The sequence below is a fragment of the Emydura macquarii genome, unplaced genomic scaffold (genome assembly GCF_026122565.2).
Source record: "Emydura macquarii macquarii isolate MOO-44397 ecotype Brisbane River unplaced genomic scaffold, CSIRO-AGI_Emac_v2 contig_1876, whole genome shotgun sequence".
Classification (NCBI taxonomy): Eukaryota; Metazoa; Chordata; order Testudines; family Chelidae; genus Emydura; species Emydura macquarii.
This window is the reverse complement of record NW_027132013.1, coordinates 21,841,376-21,855,025: the sequence shown is the minus strand read 5'-3', so window position 1 is coordinate 21,855,025 and position 13,650 is coordinate 21,841,376. Positions and strand designations below refer to the sequence as shown.

Below are 13,650 nucleotides of genomic sequence, written 5' to 3'. Positions count from 1 at the left end.
GTCGATCTAAACAAATAATGAGAAGTTTTTTGGCTTTTTTTTAAAAAACACTCTGTAGCCTCATGTAGTTTTCTGTCAAACTAGAGGCCTGTTTGGATACCTTTCTCCTGGTCTGCACACATGAGGGACTAAATAACTAAGTATCTCATATACTCTGCAGAGACCCCATTCATGTCTGAGTGGGGAGTCACAACACACAGAAAAGCAAGTGCCATTAAGCCTTCGTCACCCACAAAGGTTCAGCCCAATGGAACCTGGCAGTAGACAGGAGAATTCCTGTGAGGATATGGGGGGCAGCTGGAAGGAAGTGGAGGGAAGAAAGAGTTCATTCAGGGACATATAAATGCAGAAATAGAAAATGACTTAACTATTGCAGATCAAGATAGCAGTTATGAAAGAGGATAAGATTATGCCATGGATTCCATGACTGCCAGAGACCCCCATGACATTTTCTGCCTCAGCCCTGAGGCAGTGCCCTGGAGCTCCCAATCACCACAGTGAGGGCCCCACCTCGGAGCTCTGGGATTCCCCTACCGCCCATGGCAGTTTACAGCGGAGGGCCCTGGAGCTCTCAGCCACTGTGGGCAGCAGGGGACTCTACAGCTCTCAGTCATGGTGAGGGACCCTGCAGCCCCGAGCAGCCGCAGGGGGCCCCAGAGCTCCCAGCCACTGCAGGGAGTGATGTACTCCGGAGCTCCAGTTTCCCTTGCCGCCTGCATGGCTGACGGTGGGGGACTCTGCAGCTCTCAGCCACAGCAGAGCACAGCGCTGTGGGCGGAGCACAGAGCCACCGGCAGCGATTGCTGGACCCTTCCCAGCTCCCGCAGCAGGGCTAGGGTTCTCATCCCCCTCCTTGAACTTCAGTAATGCCCGGTCAGTCCTCCCCACTCCCCTGCTATTTTTAGTAAAAGTCACAGTAAAATTCTGTGAATTTTTATGTATTGCCCTTGACCTGTCTGTGACTTTTACTAAAAAAACCATGGCACAATCTTAACATTAGTTATGAATGTTCTTGCTATTCAAGAGACAAAATGGAATTGGAAGCAGGAAATGGGAGTGGGGAGAAAACAGAATGATATCTGCTAAAACTGTGTTTCCGTGTAGGTTGATATACCAGATTTCCAATGCACTGACCTTTATGGTGAAAGTGACTACATTGCCATTTGCCAAGCCAGCGTAGAGGATTCGCCATCTACTATGCAGACAGAGCACCCGGTCTTCCAATTTAAATTGCTCCATGCACTCTCTGGTCTGACAAGAGGACACAAATAGTTACAGTTTTTGTCATCGGTGGAAAAATTGGGGGGCTATTTTTAGACAACTTGGAAAAATTAAAATGAGTCCTTTGCCTTTCCTATAAATTGTGTTTCTGCAAGAGACTCTCCTTGAGTCTGTGACTAACAGGCTGCTCCTCTCCAGTAGCGGAGCAGTTCTTCTGCATGTGTGAAGCACTGGTTCCAAGAGCTGATTTCCACCCTAACAACTGGCATTATTGCAGCAACTATCAAATCTGTAACAATATCTAATAAATACACACCCACCCGCCCACCCATATATAAAAATTACAAGATGGAGATCTGAAATTCCTGTCTGAGGCTCCAGTAACAGGCTTAGTTAACAATTTTGAAGACCCTATGGCGGGGTGTGGCATGGACGATAGCCATCTGGTATTATCTTTCTACAGATCAGTAACCCAAGACAATCTGTCCATAGGAAGCAGACATCTACTCCACAGTCCTTCAGGGAGCACCTTCACTCTCTTTTCAGTGAGACAATACCTTCCTTTCATTGATCCCTGACAAAGACCGGATTAAACAGCTCTCTCCCAGCTTGCTCCCTTGCCTCTGGTATGAGACACTCAGCTTCATCCCCTCAGAACAGATGACTCCCATGAGAGTGGTATTGCCTATAATCCCAATACAAATGCACTTTCCACAGACTATTGAGGAAGTTGGAAAAAGTTCAGTTGGGTACTTCCAGGTGGCTGTCTTCCAGCTCAATTACATATGTTTACCTCTTTCAACTTGCCATTACCCTCTATGCCTGAGCAAAGAGCCTACTGAATTCCAAAACTGGCCAGTAGAATGGGGCAGCACAGTGATATTGTTCAGAAACCAGCCATTATTAAATTATTGTGAAACGGATAAAGGAACTTTGAGGATATTGGGTCAATTTACCCTTTTTGACTAGCTCACTTGCACCTGGCCCACTAATTCATCTTTGTCCAGGACTACCAACATTCCAAACGTTCAGAACGTCCACTGGGAAGTTGCAACCTCTTCCTCAGTTATATTAGCTTGAAGCCCACAAAAGTAATATTTTGTCCTGGACCCCCTGACATCTCACAATTCATTAGAGCTACAAACCTGACCTCAAATAGTATACTGCCCTACCATAAAGTAAGATGCTGGTCTAATGAATGCCATTTATATATGGAATATCTACTAGCTGGTTTTTAAAAGGTTTGTAAAATTCATAATTTTTACCAACTTGAAAAATCTGTACAGTTAAGATTCACTGCATCAGAGAACTTGACTTTAAAAGGTGAAATAATACAAAAAAAACATAGTACCTCTTTTTAAACTCAAACATTTCTACAGTAGTTTCTATAAAATATATAGCACACAAAATATGATAATGTGGTATTACGTTTTCATTGGCACTTGTTTGGGATGATTTGAATAACTTACTCGTTATTTTGACCATACCAACTCATACTATTCAAATCTTTGTATCACAAAACACACATTCTATTTCAGGGATGGTCAAACTCACTGACCTTTGGAGCCACATACGATAGTCTTGAGAAGTTCAAGAGCCGCAAGACATGCACAACTTTTACACATGCATTTTTTAAAATATTAACATCCTACTTAATATTTCATAGCTAATTATTGCTAGAGCTAGAGGCCTTGTGGGTCTCCATCCTGGATCTTGGGGTTTCTGCCCTGTGGTGGAGTAGGGAGTCTTGGAGCTTCAGGCCCTGAGAGAGACACCTGCCAGGGCTTCCATTCCCTCCCTCCCCCAACCCATAGTCGGCTGGTTTCACTGTTTGGCTTTCCTCCCTCCAGCCCCTTTCCTTCGCCCCTTGGCTTCCCTCACACCCATCAGGTTTCCTTCACCACTTGGCTTCCCCTTCACACACTTACAAGAGCTGTTGTCTGAACTGAAGCAGGCATACTCAGCACCAGGGTGGAACAAAGCAGAAGGAAGGAATCCTCGACCTTCGAGCCAAATGAGCTCCCCTGATCCATCTCCTCTCCACACGGCCAGCCATGACTCCTTCCCTTGGTGCTTTGTCCTTCTGGTCTCTGATTGGCACCTCTCAGCTACTGCTCCCAGCAGCAATGTAGGCAATGACTACTGAAGTGGTGGGGTGAGTGAGAGTAGTGATGGGGAAAAGGGTCTCAGGGTCTGCCATAGGAGGTGCCTGTCCGGGTGTCTCTTCTGGTGTGGGAATGTGGGCCTTGGGGCTTCCGAGCCCTGGCAGTTGCGCCCCATGGGGCAGAAGCCCCAGCAGGTGTGCCACCATAGGGCAAAAGCCCTAAGCTCCCCCCCAGCCTGGTAGCTGGAGAATAGGGAGGGGGATGCGGGAGGTTCCGCAAGCTTCACTTCAGCTGTTGAAGAGCGGCAGGTAGCTTGCATGTGCAAGTAGTGGTTTGGCCATCCCTGCTCTATTTAAAGCACAGAACTGGGAGTCAGAAGACCTGTTATATTGCTCTTTTTGCTGATGACTTGATTTGTGATTTTGAGCAGGTCATTTAACCTCTCTCTGCTTTTGTTTCATTATGAGTAAAATGGGGATAATATCTAGCTCACAGGGATTTGAAAGATTTGGTTCATTTATGTTTGAAAAGCCCCTTGACATTCTCAGATAAAAAAGGTGAAAAGTTAATTAAATTAATATCATGTTTATGAGTACCTTGATGTTGTAACAGTTGACTGTGTGGTCACTAGAGCCAGTGTAGAGAGCTGCATTCTTCCCATTTGTTTGAGTAACCAAGAGACAGTTCACTTTGGAAGTGTGTCCTTCAAAAATACCCACACATTTCCTGTTCTAAAGAAGAGCACAAAGTCTGTTAATGTGTAGACTATACTATAGGTAAACTTTCACCTTCTACCTAATGTTTATACAAATACACACACACTCTCAGATGCCAGTGAAGCAACAGAACCCTGTGACCCAAGGACGTGATACTAGCTGGCAGGGGGTACAGGGGTGCATAAGGGTTACAGGGATTCCTACTAGGCAAATTTTACAGGTTCACCAAAAAGTGTCATGTGAGATCCCTACTGAAAGCCTGTATCACACTGTTCATCATAATCTTTGCAAACTGTATGTGCAGATAATACGCAAGGTGATACCTATATATACTGGAAGTTATGTTCTTAAAGCCTGGAGGTAAAAGCAGGTCACAGAGGTGGCATGGCTTAAAAGAGACTCCACCCGACAGGAGGTAGCAGATACTTATCTCGTTGGCTGACCATTGTATATTGTGTTTTATACAATGGAAGTCTATTTGCATACTGAATCAAAGATTAAGGAAGAGAGTGCAGGGACTTCAAGAGAAGAAATTAACAGGAAGAGATAAATAGTGAGGGAGGGAACCCTGTTTACAGGTAAAAAACAAAAGGACTTGTCCAATATATCTATCTGTGCAGAAAGATGCCCTGGCATACTTCATCTGGAGAGACAAGCTGTCAGCAGGTTTGATCTCATAAAAGGAGGGTCTCAACCTCTTAGTTGAAAAATATTGTGAGAACGACTTTGGGTAAACAGTACCTTATTTAACATGAGGGCATTTTGCTAAATATGTTTAGGCTTTAGAACGCGTGTTATGATTTTATTTTATATGTAACCTTTTGGTTCCATTAACCCTACTTGCTTCTTCTCAAATCTCTATTCTTTATTAAATAAACTTATTCTTGTTTCACTATAAACAAATCTAAGTGCATTGTGTTAACTGGAGCAGTCATCCAGGATGCAACTGATAAGCAGGAGTGTACTATTTCTCTGGGGGTAGAGGATCTGGTAACTCTGTGTGCATCCAGTGGTTAAGGGAACACCCAGGGGTTGGAGTGTATCTATTGTTAACCTGCAAAGGGATGGTAGAGCTTGTGTTGGCTGAGAGAATGCTTGTGCTGCCTGTGGCAGGGAGAGTTGGGGAGCTGACCCTGACAGGTACACATAAGGCTTCCTCATGCTCAGGGCAGTTGGTTGAGAGAAGCCTCACAATGCCAGTACTCCCAGGGAGCATCACAGACCTCCCCATACATTTCCTGCTACAGTTGTGTTTATTTCAACAAAAGAAAGATGTAACAAGTGACACCATATTTTTATCCAGATTTTATAATGAAAAAACACACTGTTGTAATTCTAGTCCCAAAGAAATCCCAGCACATACGCACAATCTATACTGTGTCAGTACTGTCAGGTTAAAAGAAATCGATAAGGCAGCATAGTCCAGAGCACAGATCACCAGGAATCAGGAAACCAGAGGTCTAGTCCCATTCTTGTAATAATTACCAAGTATTATTATTATTAATTTACTGGATTAAAGAACAAGTTGTGAAGATCCCTGATAACATTTTAAAGTGAAATCACATTATGTCTTTGTGTGTGTCTGAATGACCTCCCTATATAGCTTTTCATCTTTGGTGGTTTTCTTTAACTCTGATTACTATCGAGTAACAGCAATAGGACTATATTAAGCTAAGGTCTGTCAGTCAGTATTCTAGTAGATATTCTTAATAAAAATATATCCTAGAAGAAAAATAAGAAGGTTTTTTGTTTAAGTTTTGTAGGTTTTATGGTTGTTTTTTTTTTTTGGAGGGGAGGGGGGAGGAAAGGGGGAAGAGGAGGAGGTGGTCACAGAGGTCTCTGAGAAAGGGTTATAGATCAATTCTCATTTGAGTAACATACCTTTCTCCCATTATTTAAAGAAACTCCTTGCCTCACCTTGAAATAGTAGCCTGCATAATTCCTCTCATTTGGAAAAGAAAGACGCACATTTTCAGAACACTCTCTTTGACATCGAGTCAGTGAAATCCCAGGTGCCTCTTAGACTTTGAACATAACTGGGTTTAACTAAATGTCTCTCTAGAATTTCCACCTTCTCCAACCCTAATGGGCAACAGGGAGTGACTAAACTTCCTCTCCTAGAATGGTACTTGCTAGCTAACTGACATCCTTACAAAGGCAGTGGAAAACAAGCTTCTCTTTAAAGAGAAGGACATTGTCTACATAAAATCTTTCACCAAGCTTTAATTCTCCTCATTGTGAAAACAAGCATGCAAAAGCCCTAATGAGGTAGCTTGGATTGGTCATTATTTTAAAGTTCCCCATCTTTGTGTATAGATATTTTTTAAAAAGGCTACAAATGATTCCTTAAGAAGATGTCTTGAAGACACAGAAAAGGGCTTTACAAAAACGTTAAGACTGCAAAGTATTACCAGTGCGTCATCTCCATGATGACTCTACTTACAACCAGATTGTAGGCACGGACAGTTTTGTCTGCTGAGCAGGTGTAAAGTACACTCCCAAAAATCTGAATAGCATTCACTGCAGCTTGGTGTCCCTCAAAGCTCCCCTCTGTAGGTTCTTCATCCTCACCTGGCTCTGAAGACACTTCTACAGAATGGAGAGTAATCAAAGTATGTGCTTTAACAATCAGAATGTTTTATTCATACAAACTTTGCATAAGTAATATGACTACCAGTACTATCTGCTGTCATCATCTTTTGCCAAAAGGTTTTTGTTTTTTTTTTACTTGAGGATTTATGTATCTGAGTTCTAGCCCTTTAATAGCATGCGTGGTCAGCATGCCTGTTATGGGGACTTTAAAATGAGGGACTAAGAGCTGTAAGTCCTCAGGTGGAGCACATGAATGACAGAGGGTTTATGTGGCTGCCTAATGAGCTATAAAAGCAGGCAGCCTATTCGCAGTAGGAGGTGATACCTAGAAGGAGCAAGATGTGCTGAGATGTGTCTCCACAGTAGCCCAGAGAAGAGGTCTGGCAAAGGAGCTCAACATAGGATTTGACCTGGGAAGGTCAGCAGCAGAAAAATCCAGGGCATACAACAAGCTTGCTGGGGAAGCTCTTCAGAAGTGAGACAGGCAATAGTTCCCTGAGGGAACAAGAAAATAAGCTTGGATGGGGATTGGTAGAGGGCTGTTTAAAGAGACTAGGGAGAAGGCCCACACAAACATCTCCAGAAAGGCCCTGGGAAGTAGTGAAGCAGAGCAGTCTTGGGCTTAAGGCTGGCCACTCCCCACAATTTAAGATCTATGGCTGGAGCTTAGGGAAGGTACAGGTGAGTGAGCAAAACTCCTGCACCAAAAGGCTTCAAGAACTATGGAGCCCAAGGAGAAATTGCAAAGACTAGTGAGCTCAGGGGAGGGGCAAAAATCTGATATTACCTCAGTAATCAGGGACAAAAACATGGGAACTCTTGTGACCACTGAGGCAGCTGTGTGAACCCAAAGAGGGAAGAGGCCTTGTCTGTAGTTTCTCTCTAGAAGAGGGAAAGTGACCCATGCTGATTGTTATGCAGTGTCTTTCACTCTTATTTTGAGTTTAAGTTATGAAGACTAAAACTGCATTGTTTAGAAAACACATTTGGACTGGACTTTTCAAATTTCCAGAAGATAACCTATGCTCATTTAAAGTAAAAAAAAGCACACTAAAAATACCTGAGGAGTTCTTTGACCCTCTCACTGATGATATTGAAGGGTGAGTCTCAGCGACACTGTAAAATAAAAAAAAAAAAAAAAAAAGAGTAGAGATATTTGACTTTGCTTGTTGATATCCAGAAAAGGTAGTGAAATGTATTTTAAGTAGCGAATTTCAGTGATACTCCAGAATAGGATATTCTATCAGAAATATTGTAGGGAAAGCATAGGAAAGTCATGGCTAGGAAAGCACTCACCACTAACAGCCTTATGCAATATTCCTAAAAAGCTCCTACTGAAGGGGACCTTATTTTAGTAACAGCAGAAGTTATTAGGGAACAAATCATGAGCACTGCTTTTGTATGCACACTGAGAAGAGTTTAAGACAGTTTATAGCAGCAAGTACAGGCATACATTTTCATCTTTTCTCATTTCAGTGCTGGAAACCTTGAGGGAATGAGATTTGCTCCCACTTACCCATCTTTTAAATTTTTTACACAAGGAAAAAAGGGCCCTTGAATGAAAATTTTGGAAGACCTATTTTATGAGAGAAATCTGTCCTGATCTACTATAATCCCACTTTCCACCTCACCTTCTATTGATACCATCTGTATAATTTGTGCCAATCTCACTGGTGGAGCTCACTTCATCATAACCGGAGCGAGATGCCTCCATTAAAACTTGCTCTGAGGATCTCATGGTGTCCCTCTTGGATGGGCTGTCTGGTTTCTCATCTCCTGACTCTGATGAGCCAATGGCCACCACCTCAAACTGAGGGTTTGCTGTTTCTACTAATTCCAGAGAGGCATCACTCTCATTATCATCTTTGCTCCTCTCTATTTCATGAGTAGCGCCCCCATCCTCTTGTCTTGCAAGGATGGATGTAGTAACTTTTCCCCCTATGAGCACTTTCCCACTCTTGACTTTTCTAATAGGTTTAGAGTCAATAATATCCTGTTCTGTGTCGCTGTTTTCAGGCACATGGGTTGCTCGCAAAGTTTTCTTCTTCCTTAGCTTTTTCCTTCTCTTTTTGACTTTGTTCTCTGCAGAGATCAGAGTGGATTCTGCCTGCTGCTCAGGCTGTTCTACTGGTAGTTTGGGATCTTTATCTGAAGGTGTTTCTAAAGAGAGAGACTGATTTGGAAGGGAGCTGCTACAGTGTACTGTTAAGGTGCTTTCAGTCAGGATTTCAATTGTCTCTTTTTGTCTGTTGAAAGCAGATGATGATTGTGATGGGGAAGGGTTGCCAGTTAGTATGGTCCTCTCCTTATCTGTAGCAGGCTTGCGAACATCTTGATTAGTCTGTTGGAAACAAGTAGTCAGCTCTGACAGGGACATGACTGCGGAGATAACTGGGTACACAGAAGTTTTCTGGCTGATCTCTATGGAAGAAAAGAGACCAGCATTATGTCCACTCTGCGATAATTAATATTTATGCATCCAAAAAACCTTATGTTTATTAACAATGAGCTGCAAGAATTGTTACAATCTATTTAAAAATTTACAGCAATAACATAACTTGATGTTTAAAAGTAGAATATTTTCTCAATACCTAAAGAAGTGCTTATAAATCTTGTGTTCATTAGGCAAGCCTTTTTCTGTTTCTTATTTCAAATGAAGGCCAATCAGCTATTAACACTTTTTAAAGAAGTGTAATTAGCATGTCAAGTGGGATTCACCTTAAGCACAAACTTACCCAGAAGCAAAATTGCACTTGCAATAGCTATTTAAATATTCTATTTTGGATCCCTGTAGGGATAGTTATGAAATTAAAAGAATTAAAGTTAGCTTAAGAATATATGGTTTGTGGCTAACAGGGAAAAGGCCACAATCAGCAAGTAAAAGAAGGTCATGAGAATAAGCAATATTACTTATAGTGTGGGAAAGATGCATGGTTCAAAATAACTGATTAAATGAAAACCTGCAGTACCAAGACAAAGAAAAACTATTAAAAGAAATAAGTATAAATCTTCCCACTCTTTTGCTGTTAAGCAAGGAGGGGGAGGAAATAAGAAAGGAAAGCAGCAAGGATAAGCTGCTTCAAATTGAGTTTTTGCTAAAGCTAACAAGTTAGCTGAAGTATATAAGGAAAGCCATGAATCTGACGGTTCTTCGTCAAACCCTAACAGATCATACCGGAGCACACCATGATGAGATAGTTTTACCTAGCAACAAAGAACCAGGCTAGTCTACCAGTTCCTGCAGAAAGAAATAGAGTGGGAATAGACCCCCCCACACCATACCAAGGCAGTATATAAATTAAAAAGCAGGCTTTAGCACAAGCTCCCCTTCTTAGCATCCTAGATTATACAAAACCTTTTGGATTGTTTGTAGCAGCCAGGGACACAACTATTTCACCTTTGTTAACTCAGTATATCATGACAGAAGAAAGGATTGCTTAATGTTTCCAGGGTATTTAATGGAGTTGAAAAGCAGTATACTCCGTGTGAAAAAAATACTTATTGGCTGTTTGGTGGGCTCTAACAATTTTAGATACCTGGTGGGGTAGAGATGCATAAAATTACCTTGCTTATACTCCCTTAAAGTATCTTTTGTCTGGTAAAATCAAAAGCGTACGGTGTCTAGTCCTAGACTGGTGGTTCTTGCTGCTGGAAGGGCACCAAATGGAAGTCTGTCCTCTCGAATGCCATTCACCCTTACCAACAGGACTGTTAATTGTGGTACGCCACATGAGTGTCCTGGAGAAATTCTCTCTAAAAACGTGGTCCCTGACCCCTTTTATGCCATGTGCAGTACATAATTTACATCAGTGGTTCCCAACCTTTTAGGCTCGAGGAACACACATAATTTTTACAACCCTGAAGGGCCACCAGTCTCTGCCAGCAGACCCTGTCACCCCCCACTGCAGCCAGAGGGAAGGAATTCAGTGAGGAGGATCCCTGCTGCAGCCATGGGGATGGGAGAAACTATGCGCTCCACCTGGGTCCCTAGGCAGTGGCTCCTTTTCGCAGCCAGGGGGATGGGAGATCAGTGTTCCCCTCCCTCTGGCTCCAGCAGGGACCCAGGTGTAATACGTTCAGACTCTGGGAAGGGGGGTGTGTGTGTGTGTGTGTGTGTGTGTGTGTGTCGGGTCCGTGATGTCTTGACAACATCTCTCTCGACGTTTGAATTTATTTTGTAATAGCTACAAGCCCTTTTGTCCTATGTATCGGAATTAGCAGATAAAGTGGGTAACTCAGTGATATGTGGTTAAGATAATAAAAGCTCATTCCAGACATGAGGAAGTGAGGAAAAAGAATAGGAGTGGAAAAAGCTGCTAAAGAATCTGCTGCTAGCAAGGCTCCAGTGGGAATCCTGCCCCCTAATTATCCAATTCTTGCTGTTACCACCCAAGCAAAGCAGAAAACATTGATTTAGTATCATTACAAGAATCTGATCCAGAGATATCTGCTCTTAAACAAAACATAATGCTTCGAGAGTTAAACTGGTCAAATGGTAAACAGCTCTCATTAGGGATAATGTTGCTCAGTGAAGGGGATGATTTGCCTCACCGTTTGGATTCCTCCACAGCCCCTTAAAAGGTTAAGCCCCTTAAATCTGACATCATGAGATTACTGAATGATGTGCCTTCAGGGGCTCACCAAAATACTGATACTACTTATCAGTGATTGACTGAGGCAGCCCGGAGGCCCAATTGCAAAAAAGATGTAAACAATTCATGTTAATAATTGCCTGGTTTGTGCTTAAAAAAAAAAAAAAAAAAAAAATCCACCAGGGAAAAGAAAACATGGATTTTATCCAGGCACAGCACTTCAGGGGTCCATGGGAAAGACTGCAAATTGACTATGTAGGGGAGTTACTGTGTACAAGAAGAGGCAACCAATATTTACGTATAATTATTAATGTCTTTACTGAATGGATAGAAGCCTTGCCTATGAAAAAAGCCACTGCTCCTGTTACAGCAAAACTCTTAGTGAAGAATGTCTTTTCTAGCTGAGGAATGCCCCACACCAGAGGCAGTGACAAGTGAACAACCTTCACAGGGGATGATGAAAGATGCTTGCATCATGCTGAGACTACAGCAAAAGTTTCACATACCTTACCACCACAGGCTTCTGGCTTGGAGGAAAGGACAAAAAGAAGAATCAAATCAATGTTGAAAAAGATAGTGTGCAACTGAGGCAAAGATTGGGACAAAAAATTGTGTATGATTTTCATGGCTTTAAGGGGAACCCAAAATAAAACAACTGGTGTTTCTCACTTTACTGCCATGACAGGCAGAGAAACATTTCTTCACTGTTCCAATGCCAAATCTACTGATGGAAGGGTTGATCACAGAACAACAGGCAAGACAGCTAGGAAAAAAATGTACAAGACAAGTCTACTGCACAACAGCAGGGCCAGGATCATACCAAAATGAGGGCATACTTTAACACATAAGCCCAAAATGCAGGTTTTCCCCCACTTGCCAGAGTGCTGGTACAATTAATCTCAGAAAAAATCATTGTCAGCACCAAGGTGTGTGAGGCCCTTAATGTGTAATACAGAAGCCCAGCTCTGCAGTTTCTCTCATATGAATAGAAGCAGGACCTAAAAGCAAGGATCAAAGGCTATATGCTACTCAGTTAAAACTGTTCAGAGGTTTCCACAAAGGGAGAACCAGAAATTGTGTTTTTTCAGGCTTCTGGCAGTGTACAGACAGGCTAGAGTGATTGAAGTCTATCTCAATTGTGAATGGAGAACATGACTCAAATGCAGAAACAACAATTAAGCTTGGGGATATGAGGAAGCCTCCATTATTGAAGTGACGGCCAGAATTCCAATTCAGTTGTGGTGCAAAATAAGAAACTATTACCAACTGTAACTGTAGTACTTCAAAATGTGATGCAGACGCATATTCCTCTTAGGCGTGTCAGAGATTTTGCCCAGCAGTACCCAAGGAAGGGTAGTGCCTGCACCTCATGGCTGTGGCCCTTTCCTAGAATTCTGATGGAATGGATAGGTCATGGAACACACGCCTGCATCACATTTAGAAGAATCGCAGTTACAGTAAGCAAACATTTCTTGTTCTTCAAGTAGATGCAAACATGGATTCCACTTAGATGATTTAAAAGCAGCACCCATTCCAAAAGGTGGGGCTTGGAGTCTATCAAAATAGGGCCCGCAGTACCACCCTTCCAGAGTTTGTATCCACTCTGGAAGATGAAGTAATAGCATAATGATCCATAAATATATGTATGGACAACCACATGGTCACCCTGCAAGTGTCCACTATGGAAACTCGATTGAAGAATGCTATTGTTGTTGTTTGCACTCTCTTTGAATAAGCTTGTATCTGCTGAGGAGGCACAACCAAATCTCTCTCATACACTGCCTTGATACAGAATGTTATCCATCTAGAGATGGTCTGTGCAAAGACCATTTGACCCCTCATGCAGTCTGCATATGACACGAATAGGGGAGGCAAAGCATGAAATGGTTCAATCCTATCCAGATAGAAGGCCAGACATCACCAAACACCCAAAGTACAAAGGCGCTGCTCCTCCAGAGACGAATGCTGCTTGGGGGTGAGCGTGCGTGGGGAGGGGAAAGAGGAGAGGGCGGTGCCCAGGAACAAAAACCAAAACCACAGATAATATACTACTTGTTTCAGATGAAACAGAGACCACCATGGATAGGAAAAAAAAAAAAAACTTTGGGTGTGGTTGCAAAGTGACTTTGTCGTCTTTAGAGAACTGTGTTTAGGGAGGCCCTGCCATCACAACCAGCAACTCATACACCCTCCTTGCAGATGCAAATGACTACCAGGAACTCAGTATTCGGAGAAAAGAGGGCCAGTGGACAGGACGTTAAGGCCCATTAGAGCCACCAAAACAGTGTTTAGCTCCTACAAGAGGGTGGGTTCTCAGACTGGAGGGAACAAACAGAGAAGCCCTTTCAGAAATCTCCTGACCGTAGCATTGGCAAAGAGCAATTTTTCCTGAATCAGGGGATGAAACACTGATACTGTAGCCAC

General features: G+C 42.7%; 1 protein-coding gene across 6 annotated transcripts in view; it reads right to left on the bottom strand.

Moving 5' to 3' along the window:
• The window catches only part of ZNF106 (zinc finger protein 106), an 82,622-nt gene that overhangs the window by 21,620 nt on the left and 47,352 nt on the right, over window positions 1-13,650 (bottom strand). For 5 of the 6 annotated variants that reach the window (XM_067557913.1, XM_067557917.1, XM_067557914.1 and 2 more), the window contains 5 exons: window positions 8,266-9,055; window positions 7,695-7,750; window positions 6,486-6,631; window positions 3,923-4,057; window positions 1,135-1,251 (listed from right to left, as the gene is read on the bottom strand). In XM_067557913.1, coding sequence (XP_067414014.1) covers window positions 1,135-1,251; window positions 3,923-4,057; window positions 6,486-6,631; window positions 7,695-7,750; window positions 8,266-9,055 — 1,244 coding nt within the window. Of the gene's footprint in view, window positions 1-1,134; window positions 1,252-3,922; window positions 4,058-6,485; window positions 6,632-7,694; window positions 7,751-8,265; window positions 9,056-13,650 lie in introns of those variants that run through there. The other variant, XR_010921644.1, reaches the window with a different exon arrangement.